This window comes from Lates calcarifer, linkage group LG8 (assembly GCF_001640805.2).
Source record: "Lates calcarifer isolate ASB-BC8 linkage group LG8, TLL_Latcal_v3, whole genome shotgun sequence".
Classification (NCBI taxonomy): domain Eukaryota; kingdom Metazoa; phylum Chordata; class Actinopteri; family Centropomidae; genus Lates; species Lates calcarifer.
In genome coordinates, this window is record NC_066840.1 from 6,182,987 (window position 1) to 6,206,322 (window position 23,336).

The 23,336-nt window shown below is 41.2% G+C and overlaps 1 protein-coding gene across 4 annotated transcripts in view; it reads right to left on the reverse strand.

Annotated features, from left to right (window-relative positions):
* The window catches only part of tenm2a (teneurin transmembrane protein 2a), a 221,344-nt gene that overhangs the window by 124,864 nt on the left and 73,144 nt on the right, over window positions 1–23,336 (reverse strand). For all 4 annotated transcript variants that reach the window (XM_051072189.1, XM_051072187.1, XM_051072188.1 and 1 more), the window contains one exon: window positions 8,200–8,493. In XM_051072189.1, coding sequence (XP_050928146.1) covers window positions 8,200–8,493 — 294 coding nt within the window. The remainder of the gene's footprint in view (window positions 1–8,199; window positions 8,494–23,336) is intronic.

The following is a 23,336-nucleotide window of genomic DNA, read 5'->3' on the forward strand; positions in this document are numbered from 1 at the left end:
ATTTGTACCGTTGTCAGGCTTTAGCTATTGATAGTACTGTATCCTCTACATCAGTATCAGTGACCTGTCAGTTCAGCTCATTAGATAGTTTCGTTGTCGTGACAGATCTTAAGTAAAATATGTTTTCTGGATCAAGTGTAGCTCTTTTATCTGATTTGGATATTACTTTATACCCATATTAATTCTCGATGGAAATGTATCAAAATCAGAAAATAATAAAGGTTAAGATGTTTCATTTCCCAGTTATTGTATACTGTGTATGCCATATGGTAAATAAAATATATTTCAGGACTTTCATTTCCAAGGAAGTTGTCATATTTACTCACCAGAAACCAAGGAGACAGTGCACAGCAAATAGCATAATTCTGATGTGTTCCCACAGACAGAAAGTAATAAAATAAGGCATAGAGGGAAATTAACATCAGTAAATATCAGCTGTGATAACTTTGCCCTCATATAAGTATTTTAATTTATCCAGAGGAGAAAAGTCTGTGAATTTATATTAACAGCAATTTCACTCAGAACTGTCCTCCATTATTCATTTACTTTATACGTGTATGGTTAGAATAAATGATTTAGTGTTAAAGCTATATATATATCTGCATCAATTTATTATCTACAGTATGTGTGTGTCCACCTACTGTGAATGGTTGTCTCTGTGACTGTGTAGTACTGCCTCTTTCTATCAATACAGAAGTGCTTCAAGAAGATTAACCTTTACGTGTTCCCAAGCAGACAACCTGTGCTCCATTATCACCTCAGCTTGTTTCTGCTGCCGGCCCATTCACTAAAAGGTTGTGACCTTAAGTAGTCAAGTCTAACATGTACGTAAAAATAACCTTCAACCCCTACCACACAGATGTGCAGGTTTACTTTTCTTCTTTTCCACTACACACTCGGCTCTCACTACCACTCAGATCTTACTAATGAAAACAGATGAAAACTCTGCAGCCCAATAACACAAACATTAACACTAATTCACGCTCATAGAGACAAACAATCTCAGAGACACAAGTAAATATGTCTGACTTTCCAATAATGGAGAAGAGGGGAAAAAAAACTAAACAAAACAAAAAAAACAAAAAACAGCACCCTCTGGGAAATTTCCTCTGATCAAGTGCAAAGAGATTAACCAGTTGGACGTGTGCTAATGAACAGGAGATCATAATGAAAGGAGCTCGTAAATGTAGATGAGGCATGTGGAAGAGAACAATGGCCTTGCCTTGTATCAGATGAAACGTAGGAGTAATGTACAGAAACCAGATATGTCACAGTCTCCTTTTTCTACCTAATGCCATATCAACTTTTAAAACCGAGCTGAAGAAAATGTAATGTTTTTCATAGAGAGAGTGAATAACACAACAATTACAGCAATATGTGCAATCATACTTTAAAAAAGAGCAAGCCTTTGTGGTAGTCTCTCAGCTGGAGCCCAGTTAGAGGCTATTACAGTATGTGCGACAGCCTCTTTCATAAAAACATCAACTAATAGAGAAAACGGTAAATCACACACATACAAAAGGGTATGAAAGCACATCAAACACAATCACACACACAAGCATTTAAGACTAAAGTGGGCTGAACATCGATGAGAGGCTACAGTCAGACGTGACTTACTGATCACATAGTCTCCAAACGGATCCTCATCCTCCTCATCATCTAGGTAAGCTGGAGGAGAAGGGATGGAGGAAAGACAGAAAAGGCAAGGAGAAAAGAAACAAAAAGATATTATGACAAATCAAGAGAGAAAGCATGAGTTGGAGAATAAAAGCAAACAAAAGCGAAACTGGATGAAAAAGGAACAGAAATGCTTTGACTAAAGTAAAACATTACACAGAGATATGGTTGAAAAAAAAAATAAAGTGAATACAGCCTAATATAGCCTTCCACCTCTCCTATTGTCCACCTTTTTTTCCTCATTCTTACTCTCTCCAGCCTTCATTAGGAGGCAAAGCGCTGACCATTAAACTACAAAAGTCGTTTCAGCACCATGCAGAGGAAAATATGATCACTCATAATTGGCTGGAGAATTCTCAATTTGCTCTCAGTGCTTCTTCTTCTTCTCTCTCTCTCTCTCTCTCTCTTTCTGTGGCAGGTCTGAAGATGGCATGAGAGGCCATTACGGCGCACTAAATTCCCTATTAGGACGGCAGCGTAGTCGTCAGCAAGATACAAGTCCGGTGCCAACGATATTTCACCGCTTCTGTGACTCGTCTACCTGATAATAATACTGTTTGTATGGGCGTGCCCTCACTGCAAATGCAACTACTGTGCCTGCTGCTCACACCATCGAGTACACACAATAACATGTTTTTTTGAATGCCTTTTGTTGTCAGCTTTATGTGAAAATCTGTCCCTTATCTTTCCCTTTCCATTTATTCGTTGTCTGTGTTTTCCTCTTCTTCTCTTCTCTCCTTCTCTCTATCACTCCAGGCTCCCCTCCCTTTAATGTGAGTTAGCATCCATCTACTGTGATCAATATCCCAGGGCTTTTATTAAACACTGCTCTTATGCATCTGTGTGTGCATGCACCTCCCTGCCTGTGCGTATCTGCCTTTGTGTATGTGTGCGTGTGTATTATCAGCCGTAACTTCAATATCAGCTCTGGTCCAACAATGTCTTTATTGAGTCAGCGATACACAACAAAGAGGCTGTGAATGTTTGGTTTTTTTTTTATTTCATCCCTGTGTGTGTGAGAGAGAGCATGTATGAGCGTTGTGTCCGCTATGCTGAATACACCGATCTTTATTGATCCCCGACTGCAAGGCATTTTTCAAACCCTTGAGCTTAACCCAAAAACACACACGTACGGATACATGCTGTGTGTGCGTGTCCATCACTGCTTTGCTCATTCCGGCATGCATAGCTCTCACTGCATGGACAAAAAGTCCTTGAACCAGTGGGTGAAGTATGGAGGCGTACATGCACGCACACACGCACGCACACACACACTTGCAGTCGTGTGTGTTTGTGAAAGCGAGCTGTCAGTGCTGCTCTCACACACCATTCATCACAAGCTACTAATTCTGTTAGACCATTGTCGAGACTTTCGCACCCCACGTTGCTCTCTGAAAACTCAATCAGAAGCTAATGCCCTCAACCCTCCTGACACACATACCAGCTCTCACTCTCGGCTTCTTACTCACACACACTCACATGGAGACCCTGAGGGGACGGCAGTGGTCTTGGGGGACCTCGCCAGTCCAACTCTATAAGTGTTGGTCGGATTTGATAGACAGGAGCTGCATGGACTGAGTTACTGGTGCTGATACGGTGCGGTGGGAAGAAAAAGGGGGTCTCACAATCACTGTGTGACATATAATCATAATCTGTATTCTAAAGTATAGAGCACTTTTTATTTAAAATCAAAATGATCGTAATTAAACATTATCTTAATCTACCTTGATTACGAGACAAGCCTTTCAGAGTCCCACTTCTAAATATTCTCTGAAGTTAAAAAAGTGACGTGAACATGGTTGATTTGGTTTGATTTATGGTGGGATTCATGCTGTACACTGAAAAAAGAATAAAGAGGACAGAGCGGGTGCAGGCACTCTGCCACCTGTGCTAGTAGATTTGATTAGTTAATCATGAATCACTTTGCCCAACTCAGCTTTTATAAAGCATAATTACAGCTCCAGCTACCAAAAAAAAAACACAAAAAACTTTTGACTGCAGATGTTTTAAGGGCTTGAATGTTTTTCTGCATTGTCAAAAAAAAAGATTAACATAAAATTTAAGCTACATAAATATAATGACACAGAGCAGCTTCTTAAAGGGAAAAACCACCAATATCAGAAGCCAGTGAAACCAGGCAATTGAGCATGCCCAGACAGGGGGGCAGGGTTAGGCAGAAAGGCCAGACTAAATTTAGCGCCACCTTTTCATTCTGTAATTATGAGATTAATACATCCTGTCACATACGTCACAATACTACCCTATGATTTATTATCCAGTCGACCAGATGGAGAGATTGAGCCGGAGAAGGAAGGAGGAGAGGGACACTGTCTGAAAGCAGCTAATCAGCATGCATGTGTGATTCGGGCCAAGGCCTCGACCGTGCAGCGAGCGGTCGGCGTGTGTCTGTGTTTATGAAGTCGGCTGTATGAGTAAAGCCAAGATTTATTGACTGGAAAACAATGTTGAAGTTGTATTAGACTCGGCCTGTTTCCTTAACAGGCTGCTATTTAATGACAAGGGAAACACAGAGGTATGGACCCCCCCCCAACACACACACACACACAAGCATGTGTAGAGCATTGGACTATGGATTGTGGCCATAAAGTTGGCCCTGGGCTTCAGGTTTAAATCAATGTCAGAGCCTGATCTTATTTCATCTAATGCATGTTTTAATCAGTCTCTCTCCTGATCAATGCAGTTTGGATGCGACTATCAGGCCCTGCTGTGGGAATTTACGAGCACTTCTTATTCTCCTGCCTGTGTTTCCAGACGGACGTTTTACGAGGCAGCGCACAGTGTGACAGTAAATCTCTTCCTTCACTTTGCCAAAATGAAACCTCCTAATGCTGCTCTCTATGCCCATATTTGTATGTCTCACTGTGTTGCTTGTGCAAACGAAACTTGCATTGGCTCTGCCAAGTCAACGTTCTAGTCTCTTTATTTTAATAGTGTCTGGAAGGGGCAATAAAAGCGAAGCGTCTTTATTCAATACTCGACAATAAAGCTAGATGTAGGGAAACTTTGAAATCCCTGAGTTGCATTTAGGAAACTAATTTAACAGGCTTTACATACTTGTCGGTAATTGGAATTTAGCAGTAAATGAAAGAAAAAAACAAATGAAAAAATAATCACAGTGTTTTAGTTTAGAAACTGATTTAACAGATGCCAGAGATCTGCAGAGGAAACTACTGCACAGGTGAACCACAAAAAAAATCATCCTAGTCTGACAATAAAGTATTATCATTATCATCATCATCATCATCATCATCATCTGTGTAAGTGTTGTTCTGTCATTAAGTTGGAAAAAAAGATTTTGTAGTGAAGCACTTTTCTGGTGTGTGGTGTGTTAAAGGTTTTATACTTTCAGTCAGTGTGTGTATATACATCTCCACATGTGTGAGCATATTACACAATAATTTAGTACTGTTATCAACCTTTAGTGAAATCATATTGTGACTGTGGTGACATATAGTATTATCAGTATTTTGCAAACTCAGTTGTCCAAATCAGTAATTCAAAGCACCTTTGTTCTTGAAACTATCAAAATAATGTGACCAATATGGTCAGTATTTAGTCATGTTTGAAAGAAGACAACCATATATTCCTCCTCATTATAAGGCCTAACACTATTTTTGGGCACAATGGATGTTCAATTATCTCTCTCTTCTCACTTTTTATCTATCTCTCCATCTGTCTAACACATGCACACATCCTAACATATAAACATATAGTAGTGCTTAACATAAAAAAAAAATAAATACAAGAGTTCAATTAACAGAGAACATACAGGCATAGTCATGGTTCCCTATGTGTCATGGTTCCCTATACCAGTTCAAGTTGTTTACATTAGGCGTACCTGTATATGTGCTGCTAATTGTGTTGAGACTAGCAAAGGCACCAGGCACCAGGCACTGTGACTGACTGCTATCTATCCAAAGGATCACACTCTTTAATTTGTTATCGACTCAGGTTTTGTTTTGTTTGTGTTACAGACTTTTCAGCTCCAGAATCAAACATTTAAAAATAGTACATGTAGTTAGGCAACCTGAAATATGGGAGGAAAGTTGTCTAATTTGTAACTTATTTTCATTTGTATGTCATTAATTGTTATTATCATAAATAAACTGAATACTGAAGATAAAGTTTATGAGGCAAAAGAAAGCTGTGAATTTATCCATCAGTTACTTACACCTAGTTGTCCTGTTGACATAAAAAAAAGCAACTCACACACACTGTCAAGCAAACACAAATAGTACTTTCCCTGAGGTTTGGGATATCTGTCACCATTTCTCTGGGCTTTCTATTTTGGTAGTGAATTCTGCAATAGGCCACGCGCACGCACATTCATCCACATGAACGCTCCTGCCCTGAAGGGGAACCCTAGACCCTCAAACTGACACCTGTCAGTCATACTGGCACGCTGCACTGACAGGAGCATAACGAGGGATGGTGAGAGACGCAGGGTGAGCGAGGAGAAGACAGAAGAAGAGAAAGCTTGAAAGATGAAGAAGAAAGGTGGGAGAGGAGGGAGATGAAGAGGAGGAGGAGAAGCAAGTGGAGGTGAGACTTCTGAAGCTTGTTAGAGACGCAGTGAGATGAGAGTGGTGCGGTGAGCTGTTTGGTGTTTTAGCACGTCACCGTCTTTTTGATTTGTTAGCATGTGTTTATGATGTTGTTTCTCCGTCTGCCTCTGTCAATCTCTATTATTAGAGCTTCAGATCCTCCTCCTGCTGTTTTGACACTCCCGTTGCTACTGTTTCACACTTCCTCACACACATGTGTGGTTTGGGCTCATACACGCTCTTACACCCGTAGACAAGCAAAATAGCATATAGGAGACAATGACAGACTCAGCAGCATACACACATGCGCACACACATGTAAATTCAGAACCCCTGTTGCTTAGGGCACATACGCTGCTTTAGGTCTGGTGGGAATGAAATCTTCCTTCTGGGTGCTTTGAGGTGTGACATGCCTTCAATATCAGATGCTCTGTTTAGAGGAAGATGCAGCAGCGAGCAGTTAGATTCTCCTCATTCAGAGCGACTAACGAACGAATTGACTTGATCAGACACACGCACACACCTGGTCCTTTTATCAGGCTGCCGCGCTGCCTCTGATCTCTTCATGCTGGCAGGGACGGCGACGCTGAGGCCTGATCTAAATCTCTGGTCTGTGAAACCATGAGACGAGCCTAAAGGTGTGAGCTGGTGGTTCCCCTGAACAGTTCTATAGAAGGCAAACTTTTGAAGTCATTTAATTTAATTGACTTTGGTTTGACACGTTCAGCCTAATCGTCAATATGATATTTCTCCAGCAGACAAGTGAATGTTTGGCCCCCTTAGGAGGCCCAAAAATGTGCATGAATAACACTTCTTGACAAAGTTTCTTTTTGGAAACCGGGGGAAAAAAAACTACTTCTGATCTTTTCAACAATCAACACTCAGTGACATCATACTGCAGGCAAATGATTATCACAATATAGAGTTGGATTAAGAAGCTAATTTTACAAGGTCTGGAAACAGAGCGCTCAATGGTGTTCTCCTGGCCCTGAGACAGAGAGAGTGAGAGCGGCGTCTGCGGCTGATATCTGCGGCTGCAAGATTAGCTTGGTAATTAACCACAAAGCAATTATCGGGTGGTGGGATGCGAGGCACATCTCAGGGAAGGTGTTTCTTGACGTGTTTAATAGGTGTTGAGTAGTTTGATCAGTCGACAGAAGTTGCGTCTGATTCTGGGGCCCACAGTCCAACAGAGGTTGATCCACAGCTGATACGTGCGGCTGCCGAGAATTCAATTAATTAGACTGTTGCTTTTCCTTCCTTCCACTTTTCATTAACCTCCATTGACACCTCGGCGAGAAACTCGCATGCAGGTTTACGACTGCATCAGGATTAACAAGGAAATGGGAAGTTGGCAATAAACAAAGTTGCCAGTGGAAGGAGATTCCCTCTGGGAACATCACACTCACTCTTGCTGGGAGATTCAAAGAAAGGCACATTTGAAAAGTAAATATTATCTTGTCTTTGACTGCATCTCAGTGTTGGATCACAAACATTAAAATACTCCAGTGCTGCCATCTACAAAAAAACCAAAAGATTTTTTTGGAGAGTGACAGACCAGTAGTGAGGTCTCAGCAGATAAGTGTCTAAGAGGATAGAGTTAGAGGGCTTTGGCTAAGTGCTATTGATGAAAATAAGGTTGGGTCTCTTGGGGGGGGTCCATCCATTGCTCTTCAGATCAGAAACAGACACAATCAATAAATCCAGCTCACCCACAATTCATATAATGGCTGTTTGTTTGAGAGGTGGTCTAAAGATTTGAACAATATCGACAAGAAATCTCACTCACGATTCCTTTAAACATTGACTATCATACTATATCAGTCTGACGCATCCTCCCCCAGTTGTTCTCACTCCCTCATCAAGTCTTACTCACTCTCTTACTCACTTTTTCTCAACTCATTGGGCCTGTACTTTGATACATATACCACTATGATCACAGAGTCCCTTGTCCTACCTGACTCGTCATCAGACTTGTTGTCATTCTCCGAGTCAGTGAGGGTGAGGGCCGAGTTCTCGCGACTGGACACTCCTGAGCTGCGCCGGGATTTTACCCCTCCTCGTCCGGCCCACAGCTGGATGGCTCGCTCGGGAGACAGCGGCCCCTCGGGGTCCGAGTCCGCATCAGAGCCAGCACTGAGGGAGTACCCCCTCTGGAGGAGGCCCAGGTCGGGACAGTAGGGAACGGCAGCTGGGTGTGGAGGGGGAGCTGGCTCGCATACTCCCAGCTCGGCGAGGGTGAAGTTACCCCCTGTGAGGGAGAGATAGGAGTTACACAGGTGGAGTGTGGGGAGTAATGTAAGTAAAAGCAGTAAAGGGAGACACTCACACAAACAAATGCTCGCATGAGCAAATGCACACACATATCTAGCAAACAAACCCACAATCACACGCAGAGAAGCACACTAATTATGAAACTATGGAGGCGGAGGCTGAAAATTGGGCTTTGTTGTGGCAGGCAGGAGGGGGAGAGATGACGCAGCATGAATCAGGCACAAACTACAAACTAGCTGCTGGAAGGAATATGTACTGGCCTGCAGGCCTGTTAAGGCTGGCTTAGAAGGCCTGCCTCCCTAGCTTTACTGCTCCACATTGGCATTCATGAGGTGTTGATGTGAGATCAAAGAGCTGTTCACTTGAGGCCTCTCAGACTGTAGTGGAGCTGCTTTGCTGCCTTCTGGGTTTGATCATCTCCCCACCTAGTTGCCATCACAAGCTGGACCCCAGGCTCACTGGGTATACTGCAGTCTGCTGCAGTACTGGCCCCGCTGCCTAACACTCTCCCCCTCAAGACAAACCGGCTCGTCACGTCCAAAATAAATATATAAAATTATCCAAATTAAAGCACATCAAAGGAGATCAATAAACAGTGCTGCAGCCCAATTAAATCCAAGCTGAGGAAAAAGCAATTAAGGAAAAAGGCATGCTCAACCAATTTATTCTCTATACTAATTAAAAGAGTATTGTGGATGCAATCGCTCACCATCAGCTGTTGGGGTAAAGGGATCGGGGGAAAAACAGTTGTGATTCACTTCATTAGCAGTTTGTGAGGGAGGGGAAAGGAAGAGGCAAGTGAAGAGAGGTTGCCATTGTGGTGGCACACTGTATGAATCAATGCACTGGGAATCACACAGCTGTGTGACTGGGTTAACTGTGATTCATCAGGCGTACGGCCGCAATCAGAGAGAGAGGAATTAAACAGATGAAAATCGTCTGCTGGATCTTCACGGCTCCTCTTCACAGCCGCACCAAAACTCAAGAGTTGCGCTGAAAGTAATGAGGGAGGGGGCGGGGGTAGGCCTGAAAGGAAACTTAGCCAGGGAAGTGGTGAAAGGCTCTATACTTCTACTCAGACAAACAGATGGACTGGACTAGAGAGCAGAGGCAAATGAATAACTCCACAGGTGGACTCAGCTACTAGGCTACGGCTTGCCAAGCATCCAACCAGCTACAGTACAAAGGCACCCAAGCACTGCAAGATATCAGGGAGTATTACCATTCCTTGTCTTCTTCACTTCGTTGTCTTTTCCTCCCACTTATCATAAAAGATGACAAAAGGAACCTTCTTTACTGTAAGTGACACTAGGGACTTTTACAGTCTGATGGTAATTTACACTACAGTGCTACTGTATGGACAAAGGATCTAACTGTAGTTATTGAACCCATACCTGAGATGAAGTATCGTAGGAGGACAGGAGAGAACTCCAGGAGGCCTGAGAGAGTAGAGCATATGGGTTCTTTAACATCAGTCAGAAAACCAACCATGCTAGAGAAGTGTCAACGCCACAACTGGGCTGAGTCTTTATGCAAATCATCCAATCCAACGACAATGACAATTATTGGACCACAAACACATCATCTAGTCTAAACAAATGCTATGTGGAAACAGTTACATCACATCAAAATGTGTGCATAAGTGTGTGTGTATGTGTGTGAGTGTATGTGCTTGCCACACATATCTAATGTTACATCCCACAGGCCACTGTTCTGTACAATTAACATCCCATAACCAGTGATTACACATGCAAAATCCAATCACTCCTTATCACCATCAGCAGTAGACACAGCCCGATGTCATAGCAATCTACATGTACTCAAGGAAAGATGGATTGGTGTGAGGGGTTGAAGTAGACGTGAAAATCTATCTCAGTTATTCCGCAAATAGAAAACCAATCGCATGTTTGTAACATGATATTATGACAGATGTGGGGGCAAATATGGCACTGCATTCTAATCAGATCAATGAATTTCTCTCTGTACAATACTGCCACTATCATTCACACGCTTATAATGTACATTAATGTGTGTCTTGAGCTTCGTGCAGCTTCGGCAACTGCCCTGGGCTGTGCACATCTGTGTCTGTTCATTGTGTACGTGCTGCCATGTACATTTGTCTGTCAATTGATCTGTGCATTCAACATGTGTGGTGTATGTATAAATTATACTGTACTACAGGGTGAAAGCAATGTAATCTAGAGATGCTTTGCTGAACGCATTTCATTAATAGAGTGGAAAAGAGAGAAAAACAGAGCTAAAGGAAATAAGGGCAACAAAACAGATCTGAAAGGAAACACATGAGGATAATGTGTGTATGTGAGGAAGAGAAGGAGCACAGAGGGTTACAGAAGAAGGGCCTCAGTCTCAGTGCACAGGGAAACAGGGCCTGAATGGATCAAACGGAAATGAGAATAAGGCTGTACAAACTGAAATAGGAATAACAAGAGAGAAAAAAATACTCACCACGAGCTAGCAGAACTAAAATGTAGGTTAACAATGTGTATATATGTGAGTGTGTGTGTAAACATTTGCATCAGAATGTCCTATAGGGTGAAAACAATATGATGTGGAAGACTTCCATGACTACTTTTCACTAACAGAGTGAAGGAGAGAGGGGAAGAGAGAACCAGGGTGTGAAATGTGTGTGGAGGCAGATGGTTACCGAGTTACTAGGTTACATGGTCGACACAAAGAATGCAAGCTTGTTTTTCAGCGTGCATGGAAACAGGGTCTCAGTCACATTCAAATAAAAATGAGGTTTTATTAAGTGGGATGGAAATAACGAGAAAAAGCAGAACAGAGGCAGAACTAACATGTTAAAACAGTGTTGAGACCAAGTTTAGCCCTGGATTTGAATGAGACCAGTCTGGTGCAACAAGTCAGACAACAACATACGAGGAATGGCTATTAAATAACAAGACTAATGCAGTAATACAATTTTATTGAACACAAACATTTTTCAGCGTCTTTCTCCTTCAACATACTCCCCTTCTGCATCAACACACTGCTGCATTCGGGTCTTCCACTGATCACAGTAGGTCTTCTTTGGACAGTTGTCTCAGAACATCTGTCGTTCTTTTATTAACCTCTGACACAGACTCAAAATGTGCTCCTTTGAGCACAGATTTAATCTTAGGAAAAAGGAAAAAGTCACACAGTGTTAGGGCTGGGTACCAAACTTCGGTTGTTTTATGGCACTGACCAAAATGCTTCAATACTGCTGAAAGGTGCTTTGTTTTTCGGTGCCAAGTTTCGATACCAAGGAGTTAATCACGTGATCGAGATCTGATAATGCTGCCGGTGATTGGCTATAACGTTACATGCAGTAGAGGCATACAAGAAAAATACTTACGTGGTTATGCCCACAGACACGGTTCACATGTATCTGTGTTGTGAACTACAGTGTGTGTGTCGAAACGGTTAAAAAAATGTGACCTAGGTCAAAAGTGTGGCTCCATTTTAGCAAGATTGATGCCAATAGATCACGATGCAATATTTGCAAAAGGACACCGCTGCTAAGGCTGGCAACACGGCCAATTTGGTGAAGCATTTGAATGTGCACGGAATCAACTTAAGAGCAGAAAGTTGCTCTGTGTTCGACTGCATGAATATTTAAAGGTCCTCAGTATGCAGCAGTGAGCATTAGACACTAGACACTGACTTGTCACTTGTTCTTTTGCACTGAAAATTATTTCAATATATTTTTTATGTTAGAAAACTGCTTTCAGTGGAAAAATGCCAAAGATGAAAAATAAAACTCAAGATTTGTATATATACATAATATGTAATGTAATTGTAATTGTTAGAATTGATTTGATAAAATTGGTATCGAAAAAACGTTTTGGGACAACTTTGGCACGCATGTTTGTCATGTTCAAATTTTCATGCAAAATTTGCCAAACTGTCTCTTTATCAATGGAATGCTATCATTCTCATATTGAGTCGTCGATCATTTAGAACGTTTTGTTCAATTTGTTGAATGTTTTCAGTTTTTGATGTGTACAGGCACCCAGAACATTCATTGTCTTGGACATCCTCTCTGCTTTCACAAAATCTTTTGTGCCATTCAAAGACACGTCCACGACATGCAGTGTTCCCCATACAAAGATTCGGCTGCTGTTTTGTTCAATTTCACCAAAAATTTCAAGTTAATGCATTACTCAACTTTTAAGCTGATCGTTGCTCAATGCCTTGATCAATGCCTTGGCAAAAACATGTGCACTCAATCAGTAGCTAGCAGTGATCTAAAGATGTCACTTATTGGAAATACCCAGCCTTTAATATATAACACTCTGTGTGACTGTGAACCACGTGGTTTTATCTTCATGAGTGCAGACTCATTATTTAATAGCCATACCTTGTACACTGTTCATCTGTGATGAAGATCATCGTATCAATAGGACAATATAATTTGTCCATGCTTTCGAAAACCATCACAAATCAAATTTGCCATCATGGTTACAATAAATAATAATAAACACTTTGAGAATGGTCATGGTCAATATCAAAAGAAATAGGAAATGAACAGCAGCCCCGTTTATGTTGAAGTTCAGTGTTTACCCCTCCTTCCTACATGGACTTTGTTGCTAAAAAGCAACATCACCTGACTTCCTCCAATTATAATTAACATGACCACTAGGTTTTGCCACTTGAATGTAAACATAAGCCATTTCGGGGGACTAGCTGAAACAACTGACGCTATGGCTCTTCTTGGTAGTCTCTGCTGGGGCTGTCTGGAAAAAAAAAGTTGAGTTGGCTGCAACGTGACCTGCTGCTTTGGTCAATTAAATAAGTATAAGAACATATTCCTGGTAGATTACTTAGTAATATGAACATTCTGCTATTATACGTTATTGTCACAAGGAAAGATAAAATGATTGCCGCCATGATAACTTTCCAGAACAGTAAAATTCTTCCCTATGATATTACACGTTCCTGTGTGGTGTTTTGGCTCTGCAACTCCAGCTTCATGGATTGTATTTCACTGTCTCACTACTAGTTGGAGCAACATGCTCCTTCTGCTGCTACCTATGGCATTTTTAATACAAAAAAACTACAGGCTATACACTCTGTTTTATATATTTACACAGATTAATAAAGACCCATTATTTGTTAGAAACTTTACAGGATTGAAGCTGCAGTTTCAGTTGTTTCTTTGGTCAACTGGGACTTATTTTCCTGCACCTGAGATAAATTTGGAGTATTCCTGCACCACATGTTGTATCTCAGAAAAATAGGTAACACTGGGGAAAAAGAAGCATCTTGTTGGAACTCAAACACAATGTGTGAGTGGGAATGGCATTTGCAGTGATCCATTAAACCAAATGTACTTCCCTTGATAAAACTCATTATGGATGTGTGTGGGAGCGAATGTGTGGTGTGTGTGTATAAGCGTTTGTGAATAGACAGCTTTGTGGGATAGAGGGGCCTATCATTAAAAAATCATTTGTGCTTGTTAGCAGTTTGACAGGCGAAGTATAGGCAGCAGGACTCTGCATTATACTGGTTGACTTTCCCTCACCCCCCCGTGTAATTCTGTAAAGGATGTAAAGCAGGCAGAACCTGTGGGCTTCAATGCCTGCAATTATGTTGCTTTTTGCAGATCCAATAGTTTACAGTGCAGGCCACCCTCGGACATGCCATTTCGAGCTTTGGAGGGAGCGCCAGTTCAGAGCGAGCTCTGATTTGCCCTGAAGTGCTGAACTAGTGAACTGATTTGCTCCTGGGTGGAGGATGCATCAAAATCAGGAAGCAAATGCAACTGTGCACGGCAGGTTCTCCAACAATCCCCTGAAATAGCTGAAATTACTGTTAATAACAGTAAAAGCCTTATTTTCTTTTTCATAGCTAAGGAAATTCTAGATTTTGTGGCTAATAGCAGCCAAATGTGTCATTTCTTAATATTTTCCATTTTCATTTGCATCCAATTCAAAATTCATCTGTACTGCACTTTACTATCGCCACAGAAAATCAACCTCTCTTTTGTATTTTCTTTCCTGTGAATTATGGAGGAATAAAACATACACATATATTCCTTCCTAATAATAGAGAGCTTAAGTTAGGAGATGCAGACACAGGAGGAAAAGAGACAGGAAAGTGAGGGAAACAGTGGAAATGACAAAGCAGAGACAGTATAAGCAGTTAGCTCCCAAAATTCAGGGGTCACATATTTCTACTCCCCCAGGATCATCTCCCAACTGAAGTCGCTCTACTGTTTCTCCCATAATCTGTCACGCTGTCTTTCCTCATAGTCATTCAGTGCAAGACAAAATGTTTTTAAAAAATCCATGGGCTGCTCAGTGTGCTATTAAAAAATAAAGGACAGTGAAGGAGAGCTGGATTATAAGAGGGGATGGGGAATATTACATTCTTTAATTGGTCACACACATTTCTTTTTGTTGACTTCACTATTTCAAAAATCTCAAACTGGCACAACAGAATGTCACTTTCAGATTGCTCTAAACTCTTTACCATGACACTTGCAAAGACTTCTTACAGCAAGAACACACATGAGAAACTGCAATAATCCCAGTTTTGCTATTTAAAACTGTGTATATACTGTAGATTATATAAAAACTACATATATGTATTGGACTACTACTGAAGATAATGAATAATATTAGCTCTAAACTCATCAGACACTACAGTACAGATGGCCTTCTTCTCAGTCGTCACATCTCCCACCACACACACATACTCCTCTCACTCTCACGGTAACTGCTTATCCTCTATCAGACGCTCGTCTATCTCTGCTCATGTTTATGCAAATCACCTCTTCTGAAGAGTTCCCCTCTTTGTATAGATAGTAATGAAATTATAAAAAGAAAATGAGTATGTAAACATATGCAAAACGGGTTTTAGATATAGTCCAGAGACAACTGCTGAGTGAGAAAATTCATGAATTCATGAATTTTGAAAGACGTGGTCATTGAATTCATTTTGTGTCAAAGCAGTGAAAAATGGTTCACACAGACTGCTGCTGTGCTGTGCTGTGCTGTGCTGTGCGAAGAGGAGAAAAATGTACTTGCTCTTAAGTTGATATGGGAAAAAAATAGAGAGCGAAATAGAGAGTGAGTTGAGCTGATGACGAAAAAGGGGATCATAAGATGAGGTAGTGAAGAATGATGAAACTCTTGGTCATGGTAAACAGTTTCTGCAGAAAGAGAGACAGAGACAGAGCCAGGCAGACAGAGCAGCATGGTGTATACCTGAAGCATAATCCAGCATGGTGGATCTAATGAAAGCACCTGAGCACAGAGTCATTTGGCAATGACTTGAATACATGTTGTACAAAGGTCAAGGTTCAAGGAGAGTGTTGTCTGTGAGCGAGGGTAAGAATGGAGTTTGTGGGATTGTTGTGCAGCTACTATAATCGCACAGACTATTCTCTCTAGCACACGCAGAGACACACGCACACAAACACACACACACACACACACACACACACACACAGGGCAGCAGTGGAGAATACTAACAAACATCTTCACAAAGCAGGGTTTCCATGGTGATGAGGGGAAGTAGTGTATAAAATGAAGTGAATGTTTCACCGGTGCATACGTACACACATCAGAAGTGAGGATGCTAATGAAAAAAATCTCTACAGATGTTGATAATGAGATCACAATTTTTGGTGTGATATAATTTTTTTCCCCAAACTCTTCAGTTGTACATGGAAATACCATCCCTGCATCTCTGTGTTCATATTGGATGATTCTGCTGTTCACGATGTAGAAGCCTGGAGATCATGTCAAGTCTCAATTAATATAAGGTCCCAGACCTTAAAGCTGCACTAATTATTCATTTTATATTAACAACAGACTCTTTGCAATGTGAAAAGGGCAGCTTGTAGCAACAAACCCACAGAGAATTATCACAGTTTCTCAGCTCTATAAGTGTTTTTTGTTTCTTTCAGCTTATGTTTTGTTTTACTCATTAACTGTTTTGATTTAGTCTTGTGTCTCATTACATGTAGCAGTACTGTTTGTGTTTCTGAACACAGCTCCACATGGATGCTAACATAGCTCTGCATCTGCTGAACGTGTTATTGCACTTTGCGTTCTTAGCTTGTTCCTCACATAGCAAAAAAAAAAAAATCATTAATGCAACTTCAAATTGTGTTTAGTTATCTAAGCTAACATGTGTAACAATATTATATAACCATAATATGTAACTTATCCGCAATGCAGTTGCCATGTGCAGATATTGTAAAAGGGAAGTATTTTAAAAACTCTGGCAATGTACATTTAAAAAAAGGCTGTCATTGAATGTACTTTAATATTTTTATTTTTATTTATTTATTTATTTTTTTAATCAGTATCCTTCATATTATACAATATTTGTAATTCACAAAAACTGATTGGATCTTTTATCTACTCAGAAAATAACAATACCAAAAAGAAGATGGCAAGACCCCTTGTTGAGAGTATTAAAGGGTTTGGGGGTTTTAATGTAGAAGTCTTTCTTTTCTCTTTGCTAATATCCTATCTTTGTTATCACCCTCATGACCATCAGATCAAATGCCTCAGCCCTCAAAAAGAAGATTATTCTTTGACTCTTATTTGCCAGGATTAAAAACAAAGTGGTTTGTGCCAGATGATACTGTCAAGATTAAAATGCCTTATTGTGACATCTGGAAACTAAACGTGCATTTTGCTCTAGTAAGTAAACAAAGTGTTTGCACACATATTCTTACTTCAAACAGTGGCATTCATCTTGACAGGCACATCCAAAATCTGAGCTACGTTAGTTTGATGATGTCTGAAATGAAAAAATCTATTTTAATTTTGCCATTTGAAAGAATGAAACTAAAAAATCTCATTTTGAAATGTGTGTGTAAATATTATTGTTTCATTAAACTGCAAGATTGCCACCTGCTATTACACCTTTTTTTTAAAGCTTTTATTGGCTACCTGTTCATAGTGATTGAGTGGCAGTAGCTGAGATATGTTACAACATTACCTTTCCTGTGTGATTGACATGTCGTGACAGGATGACAGGGCACACTGACAGTCAACCTTGCAGGGCTTGGTGTTGGTTATGAAAAATCAATTTCACACATACATACACACGTGCATACACACGTACATTTCCCATAGCATGTGGCACGTCATTAACACCACCATTAGCAGCACAGTAACGACCTAACAGATATGCCCAAATAGGAGTGTCATGGTCAAACACTTCCCACACCTCCCAGATGACATCCGTTCTTTTGGCTCCCGCCTGAGCCACAGGGGCCCTTGCACCTCCTAATGAGGAGACCAAAATAGGTGTGACAAATGTCATCCATCCCTGGGCTAGTTCTACTCCTGCCCAGAGGACAGCAGTCTGGGTTGGACAGGACATGACAGGACATGACACAACACCATGCACTCTGGAGGAGGTCTTGTCACTGAGCGGTGTAGCACTAAGCAGTGAAACACCTCTCATCCATGGATAGAGGCCAAAGTTGACTAGACCAGACTACATGATTCACTGTTAGTTATAACACTGGATGCTCCACTTACATCTCCGAAGAAATCAATACTGAACTTAAAGGCTTTTCAGGAATGCTGAAAAGTTAATGTGACTGATGAGACTCATAATTTGCCTGGAGATATGGACAAGGAGGTGAAATGGGGCTATACATGTTCACTGCTGACAGCGAGAGAACATATAAACCCCACTTGTGACTAAATGCTGATGCTGTGCTGCTACCAGTTGAATAAAATGACCATATGGTGTAAAGTGAGGCAAGATCAGTAGGGACTGTGCATTATACAGCTATATGTGGACCTACTGCAGTATTAAGGAATACTGTAATAGTTCATACATAAAAAATGTTTTTTATTTTTATATTTGATACGCTTTTGTTATAAAAATCATAGCCACTTGTTTTAATGTCACACTATGCTACATTTAAAATGTAGTTTAAAACATAGACAAAGAAATTCCATGGGATGCTGGCAGGTTGTAAGGTTAATTAAACTACAGGTAACCATGACAACAGCACATTTTTCTTCAAGCAAGTTTTGATTAATTAAGAAAATGTATAAACGCAAGTCTTTTTGGTAGTGATAGGTGGTCATGATATACAGTAAGATATCCTCATTTAAAACCTCAGTGCTCTGTTATTCCATGGTTTGGTCACAAAGCATTTCCTACGCAAACCTTAAGGGTGATCTAGCAGGGTTGCTGCTGCAGCCACTGCCCACCTTGCCATAACCAGCACAGCCAGGAAGAAAAGTGCAGTCTGTGCAAATGTAAGACTTAAACCTTGGTTTTGCCATGGGCAAACATTTTTGTCAATCCAGGTAGACAAAAAAACATTTGTGAGATCTTGAAAATACCTTTGAAAATGTGGCCTTGTGCTTGCATACAGAACAATATGTGACTGAAATACAGATTCGTTTCGGACTGCTGAAGTCACAAATGGTGCAAGGTACTGCATGTAATTCCATCTTCTCATGTCTACCATTTCTGAAATGCTTTTCCCTGAATCTACAGCATCATTCATAATGTATCTTCATCTGCATGGTAAGATGCTGTAGTGTAAGTTTATTTACACATCAGTTGGAAAGCAAAACATTTACACTGATATCATTTTTGTCACTAAGGCAAGGACAGATGTGTATAGGAATGTGGCATACATCCGCACACATACATACACGCACATTTAAATTCTGTGGCTGGGGAACGTGTTTAATTACAGCCTAGGAAGCAAGTGATTCGGCTGAGAAAGAAAAAAAAAACACTTGATAACAGTGACATTTATAATCTGCCTCGTTTATCAAAAGCTGCCAAAGCAGAGTCAAAGAGGGTCATTACATAGTAAACATAGATTAACTCAACTCTCACAAAACCCACACAACATTGTCTGATAAATGATTTTTATTCTAAGAAAACTGCAGATGTCAGCATGCATTTGCCTGGACTCTGTCAATTAATAGATGTTTTATTGATTAATTAATTAATTAAAATTAATTTCAATTTGTCTTGTATGTTACCAAATATTTGTGTGTTTGAGCATGTGTGAATAAGTGGTAGTGTCAGTGCTAAGTAACTGGCACCTTCAGCATGCGTTTCCCTGGCCTCTTCCTATTATTTGTCTCATTTGTTACCCTGTGTTTGTGTGTGTACGCATGCACCTGTGCCAGGATCAGTGCTAATAGCTAGCATTTTCACTTTCAGAATGCAGACAGGATTTGACAAACTAAGCTGAGGTGTACTCTGACTTGTGTGGATAATGTTATAGGGTGAATCCCAAGGGAACATCAGGCTCTGATAGGCCTGTACTTAGTGCCAGTCATTCTGCTTAGTCCCAAAACAACTATTAATCACTCTCGCTCAGTTTATACAAACATATCCGTATACAGGGAAAAGGGCTGATGTGCGTCTGTAAACTGGGCCCTTTTGACATGTACAGTGGCATGAGTGTGTGTCTGTGAGTGCCAAATGCTCAACCAGATGTTACTTTGAGTTAGGCCCCCCTTTTAAAGATCTCCTTGCGTGTGTAGGGGCCACACACACAAACCCTTCATGAGCAGTTTCCTGTCTATAAAAGAATGAACATGGGGGTTGGATGAGAGGGAGCGCGTTGAGGACTGGAGGACTGGAGTGGAGTTGGCCCCAGGATATTCTTCAGCGACTCCACTGCTCTGTGGCTGCAGCTACGGGATGCTTTTGAGTGTCAGCAGCTGGCAGAGGCACAGAATGCCAGGGAGAAGACAAAGATAAAGAGGGATCGGAGGAAGAGGGGAGGGATTGTATTTAATCTCACTCCCATTTATTTTTAATAGCATGCAGCTGCTTTGTTCTCTCTTTGATCATCAGTAGTCCAGGTTGACTGTGACCCATTGGAATGCATGGACACACACACACACACACACACACACACACACACACACAGACACGTGTGCACACATTCTGTATTTTCTTTTTGTTGGTTTAACAGTTATTTACTCCCAATTTTCAATGACCAATTCCCTCTGCAGTGCAGTCCATGTCCCTGTCAGGCTATAGGGTGTGCTGTGACACATGACTGCTGCAAACGATACGCTTCACCAGGAGGTGTAACGTGTGGTAGATACATGCTCTCCCCCTAATTCAACCCACCACTGTGCAAAAGTCCCAGCCAAGCTGAAGGAGTCGCTAGTGAAGTGACAAGGACAAGAACCCTCACTGGCTTCCCACCAGTGAACACAGCCAGTTGTACTTGTAGCCAGAGGCCCTCACAGCAAGAGCTGCGAGGGCCAGAGGCGCCACTACCAGGAATCAGGGTCTCCACAGTGGTGGGTAAGAATGTTATTCCTGTACTACCTGTGTACCCAACACGTTTGTTTTAAAGGGGAATTCCGCTGATTATACCACCAGTCTTGGGGATTAGTTGTGCTACGAATGTGATCCTTTTTTAACTGCCAATTCCGAGTTTGACAATGTGATACAAATGCAAAGCTAAATCAGTACACTGTTCCTTTAATGGAAGAAAGCCTGCAAAGGTAGTTTGCACTGTAAACACTTCCCTCTTGCTAAGTAGTGATTTGACATGGCCAAGGACTTGATAAATCACATTTACATCCTTGTCATGCAGGTTCCTCTCATCCCAGATTCTGTAAACACTGTCACATTGGAGGCTGCTCTCTCTAGAGGGTTAGGGTTAGTCCCTGAATCTCGCTGAAGAGGGCACATTATGAGAGTCTGCCTCTGCTGCTGCTGTTCTCACAGATACTTGGAAGTCCTCTCTCCCCAAAGAATGGAGATAACAGAGGAAGCAGAGGATGCATCTCTAGTATAAAGCCTCCTCCCAGCCACCCAGCAGTGCATTTTCCTTGCCATTTGGTCTTGAATACATGCAGTGGAGGCAATCATGCCAGGATGCGAATGGCAGAGTTTGGCAGAGTTTTTGGGCAAAGCAATCCTTGGCTACTGTAGTCACTTGTCACATCAAAGTCGATGGAGGAGAGGGAATGCAAAATGAGATAAACATGACCATTATACAGTGTATATACTGACGGCTCTTAGAGGTTTGAATGCGCTCATTCTGATTATATCAGCACATACGTGCACATTTCAGCGCATCTGTGAGGATGACAGGTCAAGCCTATAGAGCTCGGATAGCAGGCAAAGCCTGTGTGAAATCTAACACAAAGACACCCAGTATGCTCGTTCTCAAAGCCGTAGAGAGGGCCTCAACATAACAAATGTGTGATATGACCACTAAAGCAACAATACAGGAACAGCAAGGGTGTGAGAGATGGCAAAAAATAAAAAATGAGAAAGAGAAAGCCGTCCTGAAAGGTGTGACAGAAGAGCAAAAGAGGATATAAAAGACAGTGAGAAAAAAGTGAGAGATTGAAAGCTAGACCATGACAGAGAGACACACAGAGACAGAATGAATAGGGACAGTAGATGATGCTGAGTGTTGTCCAGACAGTGAGGCAGGCAGGTGGGTGGTGGATTCTCTGTGTGGTTTCCAGCCCTGGGGGCAAAGTAGCGGAGGAGAATGTAGAGGGGCTCATTTAGATCCCTCCTAAAGGAAAGGCCAAAGCTCCTAGAAACTGCAGTGGCCGTGATAATGCCTGCTATCTAGAGGTGGACCTGCAGGGACAATGCACCCCTGGGATGTGCTGAATAAGAGCTGCAGAGATGGACTAGGAGAGAGACCAGGAGGTGTCTGGTATGGGTTAAAAGCTCAGAGGGACTGAAGGATGACGAGGAGCAGACAAACTAAGATATACAGCTGTAATAGAGTAGGAGATGGTGTGCTTCTGCTCAGTGCTCAGAGAGGCATATTAGAGCACATTTGACATTTTTATTGCCATATTGGGATTATCTGTTTAGCAGTTTAGCATCCACTTTAGCCCAAATTAACCCACTGAAAAAATATGACAGGAAAAGTGACACTAGCCAGTCCAATTTTAAGTGTAAAATAAAGCAGACAAATGTGTCTCTAATAGTTTTGGTTATATGTCAATGAGACTTCTACCTTGTTGGGATCAGTGATGTTTTCAAATATGTTGCTTTGTGGTGTTAAATAGTGAACACTTGTAATGAGCTTTCCAGGCTGCTGCACGTTATGGTGAGGAGAGAATGTGTTATTTGGCTGAGTTTATCCAAGCAGACTAGATAATAAGTGTGTAATGGGGAAACGGTGGAGTTGTGATCCAATGAAAGCAGGGGGTCTGTTGGAAAAAAAAAAAAAAACAACAGAACCCGCTTTGTCAAAGTCTGCAAGGAGCCATTTGGGATAGCTAATGTTCAAACACTGAAAAAAGAAAAAAGATTTACTAAGTTTTCAAGTGCAGTTAACATCTTCAGCCTGGTATAGTTACATTCTTTGAAACAGGGATTTCAACACTATACATTATATTTTTTTCTTTCTTTTGCAGTTGTGGCCAGATAATCAGACTGAATTGCCTTATGTAGCCTGTGTATGTATGCCTGTATGTAGCTGTGTCCTTAATCTACACTTTCTTGTTGCTACCTGTAATGAATATAACCAGATAGCTTGTAAACTACGTGAAAAGATGATGTCGCAATTCTTAATACCACCTACTAAACTCTAACTGGTCAGTAGGCACACCACCATTTTTTGACATCTAGGTGACATCTGAGAACTTCAAATCCAAACTGTATATAAATTTGAGGTGTAGTATCTGTAGTCTGTTTTTCAAGCAAATGTACAGTCAGCATAATACTATACCGGTCATTATTTAGAAAATACAGCACACAATAGAGACATTATTCCATTTTTCTGAAACTGGATGCCAGTGCAAATGACAGCGCAAAGCTGGCCGACAAATTCAAAATAGTTGGAGCAGGACGAATATGTTAGATGTA